General features: G+C 38.5%; 1 protein-coding gene across 6 annotated transcripts in view; it reads left to right on the forward strand.

The window, feature by feature from the left end:
* Positions 1 to 15,570, forward strand: part of LOC126176812 (tyrosine-protein kinase Shark) — a 165,417-nt gene that overhangs the window by 62,112 nt on the left and 87,735 nt on the right. For all 6 annotated transcript variants that reach the window (XM_049924004.1, XM_049924017.1, XM_049924010.1 and 3 more), the window contains exons 6-11: positions 1,282 to 1,369; positions 1,456 to 1,614; positions 1,703 to 1,908; positions 1,997 to 2,167; positions 2,263 to 2,488; positions 12,446 to 12,546. In XM_049924004.1, the coding sequence (XP_049779961.1) occupies positions 1,282 to 1,369; positions 1,456 to 1,614; positions 1,703 to 1,908; positions 1,997 to 2,167; positions 2,263 to 2,488; positions 12,446 to 12,546 (951 nt within the window). The remainder of the gene's footprint in view (positions 1 to 1,281; positions 1,370 to 1,455; positions 1,615 to 1,702; positions 1,909 to 1,996; positions 2,168 to 2,262; positions 2,489 to 12,445; positions 12,547 to 15,570) is intronic.

The following is a 15,570-nucleotide window of genomic DNA, read 5'->3' on the forward strand; positions in this document are numbered from 1 at the left end:
TGTGAATTGCTGAGTAATCATGTAGATATGTATGTTAATTGTGAAGTTGCTTGTGGTGCCAGAGCATCACCATTTTTGTGTAGCACCTCAAAACTTAAATAGTTTTCTCTTTTAGCCATAATGCAATTTCTTCTTCTTTTGTATTTGAATTAGGAACTTTCTCTTTTTTTTAATGATAACTAGCATTATTGACAGCACTCACACTACTCCCTTCTAAACTATGTCATAAATCCAAAAATTAATGTTTATACACATCACTTTTTATCTCTCCATGATAAAAAATGCTCTCTTTGCTTGATGTAAATATTAGTTTCCACTTTTGATAAAGCCATATTCAGATGATTCTGCTGGACAGACAGTAAGTTTTGTTTCCCTTGCCATTGGCTGTTTCAAACCACCGTTGTCCTGGGGAATTCTAACAGCTTTGTTTCCTGGCATGATTTTGATTGAGCCAGGTGTCGTCCAGATAAATAATAGGAGGATGATGATGATTTTCTTTTCTGCTGTTGTGCATATTTCTTAGAAAAGTTTCCCTAGCTGATACAATGTTGGATCTCTCCATCAGAATGCATCTTCTATCATAGCATTTTCTGTATCTGAATCCCAAAGATTTCAGAATTCTTCCACTTCACGGTGAAAGCATTCTTATTGGTTAAAGCATGTGCTACCTTTAACTTCGAGGGTTAGTCAGCTCAGTTGTGAAATTCCAATACAATATGATGAACAAAGCCATTCAGGAAACTTTCCAGATCTATGACATTTACTTTTTCTCTAAAATTTTTCTTCAGGTATTAAATGTTCATTATTGACCACACATTTCGGTTCCAGTCTCTGTACTGTTCAGAGTGAAATACAAGATACTTTTGCTGTTGAAGTGCGAAGTGTGTATGCCAAAAAGATTTTCTCTCTTCTGGCATTGTAGCATAAAATACGTGGTTTAGTACCTCTGTGACAAACTCGGAGGAACAATAGTTGTAATTAAGAGGGTATCTTTCTGTTGAGTAACCAGTATGTTTTGATGTGTTGAACTTCACTTATTCCTGTTTAAAAGATACTGTGGTGTCAGTTAGACAATAGAAAATTACAGGAGTAATAAAGCTGAAAATTATAATAAAATACATGTGTTTTTTGTACATTTTTCTTATGCTGATACTGTTAAATATACAGTTTTCGGTTAAGTGGTATTTCAGATGTTTGTATTTTACTTAAATTGTAAAGTTCATATAACATTACTTGTGTAAGAATTAGTGTGGTTCTGAGAATATGTAACTATCTTTTCAGTATGCATGTCAGAGCAACCTCCCAAATACTGTTCGGATCCTTGTACAGATTGGTTATGCAAATGTACAGGTTCGGAATACGGAAACAGGTATGTGGGTGAATAATACGTTTATGTAATTAAATTTTAAAATTTCTATTCTGCTTTATTCTGCTAATTCTGACTGATGAATGTAGGCTGGGTTCCTCTCCATGAAGCAGCAAGCCGTGGTCACAAGGAAGTGGTTCAAGTCTTGCTTTCCCTTAATGCACCTCTCAGACCGAGAACCTTAGCAAATGACACTCCTGCTGATCTAGCTAGAAGGAACAATCATATTGAATGTGCAAAGATATTGTGTAAGTATGTTAGTTTCTTGTGCAATTTCTGGCTTGAAATCACTCTTAATTTCCTACCGTGTAGTGATTTTATTCTCTTCATGTAAAGTGAACTATAAGTGTCCTTTGCCTAAGACACAAAAGAAAGAGTGGTACCATGGCACATTAGATCGAAGTGAAGCAGTTGCTCTTTTGAAAGAGTATGGTAACAAGGATGGCACTTTCCTGGTACGATACAGTGATCGTAATGGTGGAATGTACGTTCTGACTACAGTTCATGCTGGACATCCATATCACTTTCAGATTCAGATAAAGGTTTGTTTAACATGAAGAAATTATCAATTTTATTGGTGGTTTTATATCTTTGATTTAATTAATGTAAAATAAATTATTTTTCATTCAGGGATCTTATTGTTTCATTGATGATGGCCCATATTTGGACTCTCTGGAACATGTAATAGAGCACTACAGCACTATGTCAGATGGTCTACCTACAACACTGCAGATTCCTGTTCCTCCAAAACCAAAACCGCCAGTACCTGAAATGCCAGCAAATTTTTTGGCACTGAATGGGGTTAGTCACGTTTGTATGAAACTTTTATTACTTTCTGTAGAACAACACTGTTTCATAACTGTTATTTGTGAAAAATCATTTACTTCACATTTCAGTCTGCCACTATGCCATGCCGGAAACTGTTGAAGAGGTCTCCAAACAGGAGTCACAAAGTATCACCAGTGTCAAGTGCTGCAGCATCACCTGTAAACAGTAGGCGCGGCTCTCTCAATTCTGTGCTGCCCAGTTGCAATGACATACAGTCTCCTTCAATTGAAACAAACCATTGTCTTGATTTGTTACACTTAAGATCAATGAAAGGGCCCGAGCCGCGGCAGCAAGGTAAGTAATTTGCCATAATTAACTTATTGTAGTAGTTCAGTCCAATGAATGTACATAATTTAACAATGTAAAATCTGGGATGGAATAATTACAATTCACAGCCTGTGCCATCTGGAGCCTTCCTACAAGCACCAGCTTTTCTGAACTGCAGATGGGAACTCTCCCTGCAATACATCCTACGTTACTGTAATTGCCCTGGCCTCAGCCTTCGTTACACTTTGTCCTTCACACACCTATCCCCTCTCCTGTTCCCACTCTAGCACTATACAGCCTTCTATTCAATGAGCACTCCCACAGTCTTTTTACTTCGCTCCTTTTCCGCCTGTTCCCTGCTCTCCATCTTACCTCCCGACTGCATGTAGCTATCTTACCCTCTCTCTACCTCATCCCTGTAAGTTCCCACAAACAGCACTTCACTGTCCTCCACCCATACCCTGTTCTCCCTCCATCTCCGGACCTGAGCCTCCTCCATACACAATCACCCAGATTGTGTGTGTGAGCTGCATTTTTATTTTATTTTTAATGGTACTTGTCAAGTTCCGTAGGACCAAATTGAGGAGCAAACCCCCACGGTCATGGAACATGTCAGTACATGAAATTACAACATAAAAGAACCAATAAACATAAAATGTTTATGAACCCGAAAAAAGTCAATCCATAAGTTTAAGTAAACACAATCAACAATACAACAAGAATCAGCTTAATTTTCCAAGGAACTCCTCGACAGAATAGAACGAGGGACGAACAAGGAAACTCTTCAGTTTCAATTTGAATGCGCGTGGATTACTGCTAAAACTTTTGAATTCGAACAGTAGCTTATTGAAAATGGATGCAGCAGTATACTGCACACCTTTCTGCACAAGATTTAAGGAAGTCTGATCCAAATGCAGGTTTGATTTCTTTTGGGTATTAACTGAGTGAAAGCTGCTTGTTATTGGGAATAATCTGATATTGTTAACAAGAAATGACAGTAAGGAATATATATATTGAGAGGCCAGTGTCAAAATACACAGACTCGTGAATAATTGTCTACAAGAGGTTCATGATCTTACACCACTTATTGCCCGAATCGCCTGAGCGAAAAATATCCTTTTAGAATGGGAAGAGTTACCCCAAAAATAATACCATACTACATAAGCTAATGAACATAAGCAAAGTAGACTAATTTTTGTGTCAAATGATCACTCACTTCAGATACTGTTCAAATAGTAAAAATGGCTGCATGAAGTCTTTGAACAAGATCCTGAACATGGGCTTTCCGCGACAGTTTACTATCTATCTGAACACCTAGAAATTTGAACTGTTCAATTTCACTAATCATATTCCCATTCTACAAAATTAAAATGTCGTGTTTTGTTGAATTGTGTGTTAGAAACTGTAAAAACTGAGTCTTACTGTGATTTAATGTTAGTTTATTTTCTACAAACCATGAACTGAAGTCATGAACTGCTCTATTTGAAAGCGGGCCAATGTTGCACACAACATCCTTTACCGCCAAGCTAGTGTCATCAGCAAACAGAAGTATTTTAGAGTTACCTGTAATACTAGAGGGCATATCATTTATATAAATAATTAACAGGAGTGGCCCCAGCACTGAACTCTGCCCCCCCCCCCCCCCCCCCCCCATCTTGTCTGTATCCCACTCAGATCCCACATCACAGCCGTTCTCAATATTGCGAATAATGACCTTTTGCTGTGTGTTGCTAAAGTAAGAGATGAACCAGTTGTGAGCTTCTCCCCATATTCCGTAATGGTCCAACTTCTGGAACAATATTTTGTGATCAACACAATCAAACACCTTAATTAAATAAAAAAATATGCCTAGTGTTTGAAACCTTTTGTTTAACCTATCCAGTACCTCACAGAGAAAGGAGAATATAGCATTTTCAGTTCTTAAACAACTTCTAAAGCTGGACTGTACATTTGTTAGCAAATCGTGTGATAAAAAATGATTAATTATCCTTACATACACAGCCTTTTCAATAACTTTAGCAAACACTCATGACATAGAAATAGGTCTACAATTGTCTACGTTACCCCTGTCTCCCTTTTTATAAAGCAACTTTACTACTGAGTACTTTTAATCGTTCAGGAAACTGACCATTTCTAAAGGAAAAATGACAAATATGGCTAAATACAGGGCTAACATGTGCAGCACAGTATTTTAATATTCTGATAGGCACTCCATCATATCCATGAGAGTTCTTAGTCTTCAGTGATTAAATTATTGACTCAATCTCCCCCTTGTCTGTATCACAGAAGAGTATTTCAGACATCAATCTCAGAAAGGCATTTGCCAAGAAAGTTATATGAGTCCCTGTAGAAACTGAATTTTTATTTAATTCACCAGCAATGCTCAGAAAATGATTGTTAAATACTGCACATATAACTGATTTATCAGTAACAGAAATATTTTTGCTACAAACTGACTTTATATCGTCGAACTTGTGCTGCTGACCAGACATTTCCGTCACAACTGACCACATGGTTTTAATTTTATCCTGTCAGTTAGCTATTTTATTGTACCACATACTCTTTGCCTTCCTAATAACATTTTTAAGCACCTTGATTATGACCACTTCTAACATTTTGTGTTTGAATGAATGTGTGTGTGTGTGTGTGTGTGTGTGTGTGTGTGTGTGTGTGTGTGTGTTATCAGAAGAAGGCCTTCTGCCCAAAAGCTTACGTGTTTAGTAATTTTTTTGTTGTGCCCATCTGTGACTTAACATCTCTGCTGTATGGTATGTAGCAGTCTGTCCTTTCCATAATAGTGTCAGTATACTTAATTTGGAATATTAACCAGTATTTTACATTTGTAACTTGTGGGATTATCAACAGGTAATTCCTCAAATTTGTTGCATGATTGCTCTTCAGAAAGATGTACATTACTTGCAGCATTAAAGATGATTATTTTCTTTCTGATGCTTAATTTCTTTACTTAATACACACAGGACATGAGTTTGTTCTATTACTTAAATAAATGACAGCTTGAATTTATAACATCTATTCCTTTATAGCCAAATAAGTCTGAGGATGTGGAAATACTTCATGTTGCAAATTTCTCATCATTTCTCATCATTTCCTGCTTTTAAGTTCAATTTGAATATCCTCTTATATGTATAGTGGATTTTTATTTATTACCAACTGTGAGCAAGCTGTAGAAAACATATTAAGATGCATAAGAAATCACAGAAAAGAGAAAATCTCATGCACATTTTTAGTGGCTTTCACATCATTATATGTATTTACTTTCTTTATTTGGGAAAAGTAGATGGGGCAACAGAACTAGCTAAGTGGTGATGTGCAATTTTGAGGTGGCAGAAAGCTAAGAGGAAACATGACATATCAACTGGCAGATTGATTAGATGCATTAGTGCTTTACCAGGCATGGCTATATTTGAGGTGGAAGTAATAGCCTTCCTACCTAGCTCACCAAGTCAGTTGAGGTAGATTTGTTGTTGTTGTTGTGTTGTTGACTTCAGTCCAGAGACTGGTTTGATGCCACTCTCCATGCCAATCTATCCTGTGCAAGCTTCTTCATCTCCCAGTAACTACTGCAACCTACATCCTTCTGAATCTGCTTACTGTATTCATCTCTTGGTCTCCCTCTTACGATTTTTACCCTCCATGCTGCCCTCCGATACTCAGTTGGTGGTACCTTAATGCCTCAGAACATGTCCTACCAACCGATCCCTTCTTCTAGTCAAGTTGTGCCACAAACTTCTCTTCTCCCCAATCCTGTTCAATACCTCCTCATTAGTTACGTGATCTACCTATCTAATCTTCAGCATTCCTCTGTAGCACCACATTTCTAAAGCTTCTATTCTCTTCTTGTCCAAACTATTTATTGTCCATATTTCACTTGCATACATGGCTACACTCCATACAAATACTTTCAGAAACAACTTTCTGACACTTAAATCTATACTTGATGTTAACAAATTTCTCTTCTTCAGAAACGCTTTCCTTGCCATTGCCAGTCTACATTTTATATCCTATCTACTTCGACCGTCATCAGTTTTTTGCTCCCCAAATAGCAAAATTCATGTACTATTTTCAGTGTCTCATTTCCTAAATGAATTCTCTCAGCATCACTCAACTAAATTCGACTACATTCCATTATCCTTGTTTTGCTTTTGTTGATGTTCATCTTATATCCTCCTTTCAAGACACTGTCCATTCCGTTCAGCTGATCTTCCATGTCCTTTGCTGTCTCTAGTAGAATTACAGTGTCATCGGTGAACCTCCAAGTTTTTATTTCTTCTCCATGGATTTTAATTCCTACTCCAAATTTTTCTTTTGTTTCCTTTACTGCATCCTCAATATACAGATTGAATAACATCGGGGATAGGCTGCAACCTTGTCTCACTCCCTTCCCAACCACTGCTTCCCCTTCATATCCCTCGACCCTTATAACAGCCATCTGGTTTCTGTACAAATTGTAAATAGCCTTTCACTCCCTGTATTTTACCCCTGCCACATTCAGAATTTGAAAGACAGTATTCCAGTCAACATTGTCAAAAGCTTTCTCTAAGTCTACAAATGCTAGAAAAGTAGTTTTACCTTTCCTCAATCTATCTTCTAAGATAAGTCGTAGGGTCAGTATTGCCTCACGTGTTCCAACATTTCCACGGAATCCAATTTGATCTTCCCCGAGGTTGGCTTCTCCAGTTTTTCCATTCGTCTGTAAGGAATTCAGTTTAGTATTTTGCACCCGTGACTTATTAAACTGATAGTTCGGTAATTTTCATGTCTATCAACACCTGCTTTCATTGGGATTGGAATTATTATATTCTTGTTGAAGTCTGAGGGTATTTTGCCTGTCTCATACATCTTGCTCACCAGATAGTAGAGTTTTGTCAGGGCTGGCTCTCCCAAGGCTGTCAGTAGTTCTAATGGAATGTTGTCTACTCCCGGGGCCTTGTTTCGACTTAAGTCTTTCAGTGCTCTGTCAAACTCTTCACGCAGTACCTTATCTCCCATTTCATCTTCATCTACATCTTCTTCCATTTCCATAGTATTCCCCTCAAGTACGTTGGCCTTGTGTAGACCCTCTATATACTCCTTCCAGGTTTCTGCTTTTCGTTCTTTGCTTAGAACTGGGTTTCCATCTGAACTCTTGATATTCATACAATTGGTTCTCTTTTCTCCAAAGGTCTCTTTAATTTTCCTGTAGGCAGTATCTGTCTTACCCCTAGTGATATACGCCTCTACATCCTTAACATTTGTCCTCTAGCTGTCCCTGCTTATCCACTTTGTACTTCGTGTTGATCTCATTTTTGAGACATGTGTATTCCCTTTTGCTTGCTTCATTTACTGCATTTTTATATTTTCTCCTTTCATCAATTAAAGTCAATATATCTTCTGTTACCCAAGGACTTCTACTAGCCCTCATCTTTTTACCTACTTGATTCTCTGCTGCCTTCACTATTTCATCCCTCAAAGCTACCCATTCTTCTTCTACTATATTTCTTTCCCCCATTCCTGTGAATTGTTCCCTTATGGTCTCCCTGAAACTCTGTACAACCTCTGGTTTAGTCAGTTTATCCAGGTCCCATCTCCTTAAATTACCACCTTTTTGCAGTTTCTTCAGTTTTAATCTACAGTTCATAACCAATAGATTGTGGTCAGAGTCCACATCTGCCCCTGCAAATGTCTTACAATTTAAAACCTGGTTCCGAACTCTCTGTCTTACCATTATAGAATCTATCTGAAACCAGTGTCTCCAGGCCTCTCCCATGTATACAACCTTCTTTCGTGATTTTTAAACCAAGTATTAGCTTTATAATTAAGTTATGCTCTGTGCAAAATTCTACCAGATGGCTTCCTCTTTCATTTCTTAGCCCCTTTCCATATTCACCTACTACGTTTCCTTCTCTTCCTTTTCCTACTATTGAATTCCAGTCACCCATGAGTACTAAATTTTCATGTCCCTTCATTATCTGGATAATTTCTTTTATCTCGTCGTACATTTCATCAGTCTCTTCGTCATCTGCAGAGCTAGTTGGCATATAAACTTGTACTACTGTGGTAGGTGTGGGCTTCGTATCTATCTTGGCCACAATAATGTATTCACTATGCTGTTTGTAGCTTACCCGCACTCCTATTTTTTTATTCATTATTAAACCTACTCCTGCATTACCCCCATTTTGATTTTGTATTTATAACTCTGTATTCACCTGACCAGAAGTCTTGTTCCTCCTGCCACCGAACTTCACTAATTCTCACTATATCTAACCGATTAAGGTATCTGACATTCCAAGCTCCGCATAGAATGCCAGTTTTCTTTCTCCTAATAATGACATCCTCCTGAGTAGTCCCCGCCCGGAGATCGAATGGTGGGACTATTTTACCTCCGGAATATTTTACCCAAGAGGACGCCATCATCATTTAACCACACAGTAAAGCTGCATGTCCTCGGGAAAAATTACAGCTGTAGTTTCCCCTTGCTTTCAGCCGTTCGCAGTACCAGCACAGCAAGGCTGTTTTGGTTGGTGTTACAAGGCCAGATTAGTCAATCATCCAGACTGTTGCCCCTGCAACTACTGAAAAAGCTGCTGCCTCTTTTCAGGAACCACACATTTGTCTGGCCTCTCAACAGATACCCCCCCATTTTGGTTGCACTTATAGTACAGCTCTCTGTATCACTGAGGCACACAAGCCTCCCCACCAACAGCAAGGTCCATGGTTCATTGGGAGGGGGGGGGGGGTTGAGTGAGATATGCAATTTATATAAACAAAGTTGTATCAAAGATTAAAACCCACACCTTTGGATAACTGTGTGGTTTTGTAATCACGTAAGGGTCTGAAAATGTAGACTCTCTTTCTGACAAAATTAGCATCTATTTTTGTCAAAATTAGCATGAAAAAGAGGGGGGGGGGGGTAATTCCACATACAAAAGTATTAAGTTGCCTCATTACATGTCTGAAGACGAAGTCTTAGAGCTTTTAAACTAATTGTAAAAAAAAGTGTTTGGTGATAAAATAATAATAAAAGAAAATAAATAGTTTTTATTCTCCACAATGATAGTTCATAACTGGAATGTTTGCTTTTGCAGAAATTTCAACTTCCACCCTCCCCCTCCCCCCTCCTCTAAATGGTCTCGGCGTGTTTTTATCTTTTAGCTCTATTAAAGCTTTCAACATAGAAATAGTAGCATTTTCCCAGCAGTGAACAGAGACTTTTCTTATTTAAAGTGTTCCTTGACATTATTTTCTTTTTCCTTCTCAGTTCAATAATACAAAACTGTAAAATATTGGTTTTGAATCTGTAACATATAAGCCCTTACAAGTATATTGCAGACTCCTTCTGTGGGCATTCATAGCCATAAGACACACATTTGTACATGCTACAGACAGAAACGACTAGATATGTATAGTAGAACTGAAAATACCTCTTTTTGCATGTTAGATGAAGACTATTGGTGTGATCAAAATATGTAGACCAGCTTTGTTTACCTGTCACTGTAGTGTGGACACTATAATATGGCCACTGGCTTCCTCTGTAAACAAAATAGAACTATGACTGCCAGAATGGAGAGGAGTGGTGCAGCGAAATAAGCTCCGCTTGTGTCTCACAGGGGAGCCATCCTACACCTGCCTTCTGTGTTTATGCGGAAGCAGAATTGACACATGGTCCTAAAGATTGCTGATCCCTCCTGGTGTCGTGAGCTGTAATCGGCCTCTGTGATGAATGAGGTTTAGAATCTTCACTCATTTCAAAATAAGAACAGAAAATATTGAGCTGCATACTGCAAGTAAACAAAGCATTCAGTAATGCTTACTGGACAGTAGCTTCATGAAGTTGGCAATTTCGGAAACAAGGTAATTAGGCTCTACTTCAACCAGTATCTTACTGAACCATAATTCAAAATACCTGCCACATTTAAGTGCACATGTTGCAGCAACTTTTGAAGATAAATACACATGTATTTGTTCTAAAATGCTAGTTCCCATGGCTGAGTCCTATGTTATGGTACCTTGTGTGCATGTTACAACTATTCAGTCACCCACAACTGATGTGGTTGTGTGGCACAAGAACACACTGATACACTATTACATTCATGCAGAGGTACATTTTATAATTTGCAGACACATTCTTACATATTATCTTTCCAAATTGGGCTTCATCAGATGTTGTGCAATACAAGTGTCCAAAAAGGTGGGGTGGGGTGAGGGGGTGGGGGTGGGAGTGGGGCATCTGCTGTTTCAAAAAGAAATTGCCAGTTTTTATAGGCAATTTAATGTCTCAAAGGGGATGTCCAGTATTGCCTGAATACCAAAAGCCTGCACAATATGGCATATAACATACGACCTTTTTTTTTTTTTTTTTTTTTTCTTTACATCTAGAGTGCTTAGGGATTTAATTATCATCATCAGATGTAGTGATAAATAAAAGAAAGAAAAACAGCAGAGAAGTGCACTGCATATTAACAAAGTGAAACATAAGTAAGGAGTAGACTTGTACATGGAATTCATTCCCTTCATTGAAAAAGATGTACTGTAAAATATGTCTTATATTGATGCCACCCATTGTTGGTAACTTCATTACAGTTAAAGCTTTTACTCTTTAGGTAAATAAGTCCAGCATGTTGGTAAATAAGTTTCATTCGTTGATAATGTATTTACAAAGTTGCCATTCACAAGTAATAACAAATATGTATACTAATTGTGTGGAATAGACTGTGTAAAAATAATTAAGTGAATCTGAAAAACAATACAACATACAAAAACAAAAGGGAGTGAAGAAGGAAGGAAGGAAGGTGTTTCGTCATAAAACTTGACTTTTTAGTCCAGCATAGTTCATCAGTAACAGTGTCTTTTTGTGTTTGCATATGTAAAACTTTGGCTCTTACAAGTAACCACAAATATGTATTTAGGTTTGTGAAAAAGACTGTTTTAACTTTGCCAGTGAACTGAAAAATAGTCTACCAGACAAAGAAAGAAATAGAGATTTCAGCTGTTTTGACTCGCAGGAGGCTAAACTAATAATCAAGTGACAAATGCCATCTTGAAAGTCAGTTTCTGTATTTGTTTTGGTGGTCTTCAACTAATTATTCATTTATTTCAGTTACTTTTATACTATGTCAAACAAATGAATGCTTCCCTTTATTTCAACAGTTGGTTCCCAATGCAGGTATTGTATTATGTTTAGAATGAGTACAGTTTATGGGCGATGTACTTTGAATGATGGACGAAGGCAGATATGAGTTTACTGGTGCCAGAAGCATAAAGTTCATTGAGGGAGGAACTGTGGAATTTTTTACTTTCCACAGTTTGTTTCAAATCTCACAAAGTTGCAATTGTAGTGCTGAATACTCTTGTGTATTTTGAAATGTTTATGCAGAGTGTCCCTTCAAAGAGTCATCAGGGGCATTTTCTCTGGTGTTAAGGCAGATAGTTGCAATTTTGCTTTTGCAGTCAGAGTCAGCATAAATAAATAAATACTCCTCATCGCATTTTGGTACAATGCCCAGTGTTGATGGAAAGTGTCTGTTTGCTTATTGATATGTATTAACAGGAACATTAAAACACGATGCCTTACCATACTCCAGCAGCAGATGAGCAGTGCTAATGTATGGTGGGAGCAGTCAGCATGAGCCATGGTGGCATACAAGTCATAGTTGGACTTATGGTCATTCGTTGTGTTTAAAAGTTCCTGTTAATACGTATTGATAAAACAAAAACAGCACTAAACTAATCAATGAAATAAACATGTAAAACCAGTGGTTTTTATCAACACTGGGTGTTGATAAAGGATATGATAAGCAGTATGTGTTTGGGCAGACTTGAGCTACACATTTCAAATACAGAATTGCAAATATCTGTTGAAACACCAGAGTTAATGTACCTGACTATTTTTAGGAGAGACACCCTGTAAATAAATTGTCCTCTAAAACTGAATCTATTTATTAGGTGGTGTACTTTTATAAGAAGGCTCTGTTGCTATTTTTTCAGAGCTAATATCCAGAGAATCTTTAAAACTGGGTGAAGTTCTTGGTGAAGGGGAATTTGGTGCAGTCTACCAAGGAACGTACATGCACCCAGATGGAACTGTGGTAAGAACTGTAACTTTGCTTATGTAATTTAGTTATACCTTTTTTTTGGGTCATTGGTCTTCTGAACTGTTGGTTGTGGCCCGCCATGAATTCCTCTCCTGTGCCAACCTTTTCATTTCTGAGTAGTGTGTATAACGTATGTCCTCAATTATTTGCTGGATGTATTCAAGTCTATGTCTTCCTTTGCAGTTTTTACAATCTGCAGCTCTCTCTGGTACCATGGATGTTATTCTGTCATCCTGTTGCTTCTCTTTGTCAGTGTTTCACACACATTCTTTTCCTCACCAATTCTGCAAAGAACCTCCTCATACCTTACCTTAATGGGCCAATTGCCTTGTTTGTATGTACTTATATAACTGTTTATGAAAGCTCAGTTGTTAACTGAAATTTTTGAGGAAGTGCATGCTGGACTGCAAGGGTCAGATCACGTTTTTAAAAAAGTTTTCCTGCTTACTTAGGACATAGGAAATATTTTCTTACAAAGAAGTGTTACTACCAAGGGAGTTATTTAACTCTGTAACTTTTGTGACTTGAATCTTCAATAGCTTCATTAAAATTTTGTCAGAGAAGGCCTTGCATTTATGGACAAGTTGATGGACATTGGACTTTACTCTGGAAATTATTTTTGCGGTATTTTGGACACTGAAAATACTGTACAACTGCTGTTACCATGAGGAATCATTTCTGAATTCACAGAAGACAGGCACTTTCAATGGTAAAGACACAAGAATTAGTCAAGAGAGTGTTGTCAGTGTTACTACTATTTTCTAAATGATGATATAACAATGCAGGTGCGACATGTTGAAAATTGTATAGGCATTTGCGAAGAGGTGGACATGAGTGAAAGTTTACTGCAGATGCCAGTAAAAATTGGAAAGTACATGAAGAACTAAGAGTTTTTTCTGAGGGTTGTGGTGTGTGGGTGGAAAGAACACATGGAGCAGAAAAATAAAGTAATAGTTTGGAACACAACAATGATAGTGGACTTAATTTTTTACAAAGAACTATTGAAATATATGCAAATTTTTAGTGGTAGTGAATAGTCTCAGTGGCGTCTAACTGCATGAGACCTTAGAGACATGCATTTGCAACTGATACCATAATTACACATTAAAAAACAACTTCTCTCATAGAGATGACTGCTAACTGTTTACAGGATACCCTTCTGGAGGTTATTATTCTCTTATAAACTTGTACATATGTACACTGTTGACATTGCTAAATCTGTCTTAGCTCCTCCTCATAGCTATATTTATGATCAAAAGACACCAAGGATGAACTCTGGGTATTAGCCCCAAGCAGTGGAAAATTTTGTGTTAATTTACTTGAAAGAGCAATTTAGAACAGTATCCAAATTAAATGCTTGTCATCCAGCATTTAAGGTGACCTGCTCATATAGCGTACATTTAAGGTGACCTGCTCATATAGCGTAGTGCACAGCACTCTAGCTTATGAAACACCAAGGTGAGACGGACACAGATTAAATCTGCATGGCACCTTAATGACCATGGGCTGGTACACCAGATAGCTTGACTGTGGTTCCCTGACAGTTTCCTAAGCTCGTTTATGCAAATGCTGAGTTGGTCCCCAAATTCTACCTCATTAAATACGATACGCAAACAGTTAAAATACAATAACACACAGAACAAAGTTTACACAGTTTACAGACAAATGAAGTGCATGAATTCTGTCCTGAAGGTTACCTTGACAACTTTGATGTCAAGAAGGACATTTGGCCACAAAGTTAAATAATGAAATAAACATTTACCAAATCCTGGGAGAAGTGGGCCCTGTTGGTTAGGATAAACTCAAGGGAACAGAAGAATCCAACATTCAAGGCTTTTTATTTGTGTGTAGTTTTGATGTACAGTTTGATTAACCCTTTCAGATCGTCTGGCTTAATTGCATACATTAACTTTTACTGTGTCTTAGCTGCAACAGAAATATTTGTCCTAACCCAAGGTACACATTCATGGATGTTCAACACTTTCATCATGTACAAATGCTATCAGCTGTTGGACATCACTATGAAAATATCAGCAAGTCAGTGTGGCAGTGCTCAGAAGCCCATCACCAACAGAATACACAGATGTGGTTGGTTTGCTACATTCCACTGTATAATTCAATATTGTTATTTGCTCGAATAGTCCACGGGTGTACTGCTGGTCCATAATGTCCAACGGGCACAATATTTCGGCGATCAGACGTGTCGCCATCATCAGGTGCGCTGACGAACTGAGCTCGTGAGGGTGGGTGACCGTCTTAAATCCCCTCGCCACGAGAGATGTTCTCTCCGCAGTCCACGCTCGCATGGTCGCTGAGAGGCCGGCATCGATGTCTGTGGTGACGTCGGTGTAACTGCCTCGTCCACCCTGGTCGCTCGTTCGTTTTCTTTATGGAGCCTCTTTTTAATTAGACTCAGTGTTGGTTTCCATTCCTTGCTGAGGTTATAGCCGCAATCTCTGTTGATGAGTCCGTCCCTGGTACGAATTTTGGTAGCCTCTCTAACGACACTGTCCCAGTATTTAGATGTCTGTGCCAAGACCCTGGCATGTTGGTAGTCCATTTCGTGATTTTCAGACAAACAGTGCTCTACGACTGCCAACTTGTTGGGGTACATAAGCTCGCGCCGACCAGACTCATGTCGTGCATTGACTCCTGTTGCTCTCGTGTCGACTGCGAAGCCACTACCCCCATGGCCCACTGGACTCACGTGGTGACCCCACATGCGCCGATGCTCAAGCTGGACAAGTCATCTTGTGTCTCAGTGTGTGACTGACCAACCGATAGATCCAACCGCCGATGACGTTGCCTGAGCAAACTCGAGCAGACTGGCGGCCTAATGCGCAGACTCAGATGCAGGAACTAAACCCTGACTGGGCGAGCACTCGCTGAGTTCTCTTACTGGTGGAGTGGAAAGACTCTCATTTATCTGGCTTTAAAGATTGATCAAAACAAAAGACATACTAGCACTCCGACCGACAGACAGACACTAACTGCCGCACAAATGCAGACGAGAGACAG

This window comes from Schistocerca cancellata, chromosome 1, assembly GCF_023864275.1.
Source record: "Schistocerca cancellata isolate TAMUIC-IGC-003103 chromosome 1, iqSchCanc2.1, whole genome shotgun sequence".
Classification (NCBI taxonomy): Eukaryota; Metazoa; Arthropoda; class Insecta; order Orthoptera; family Acrididae; genus Schistocerca; species Schistocerca cancellata.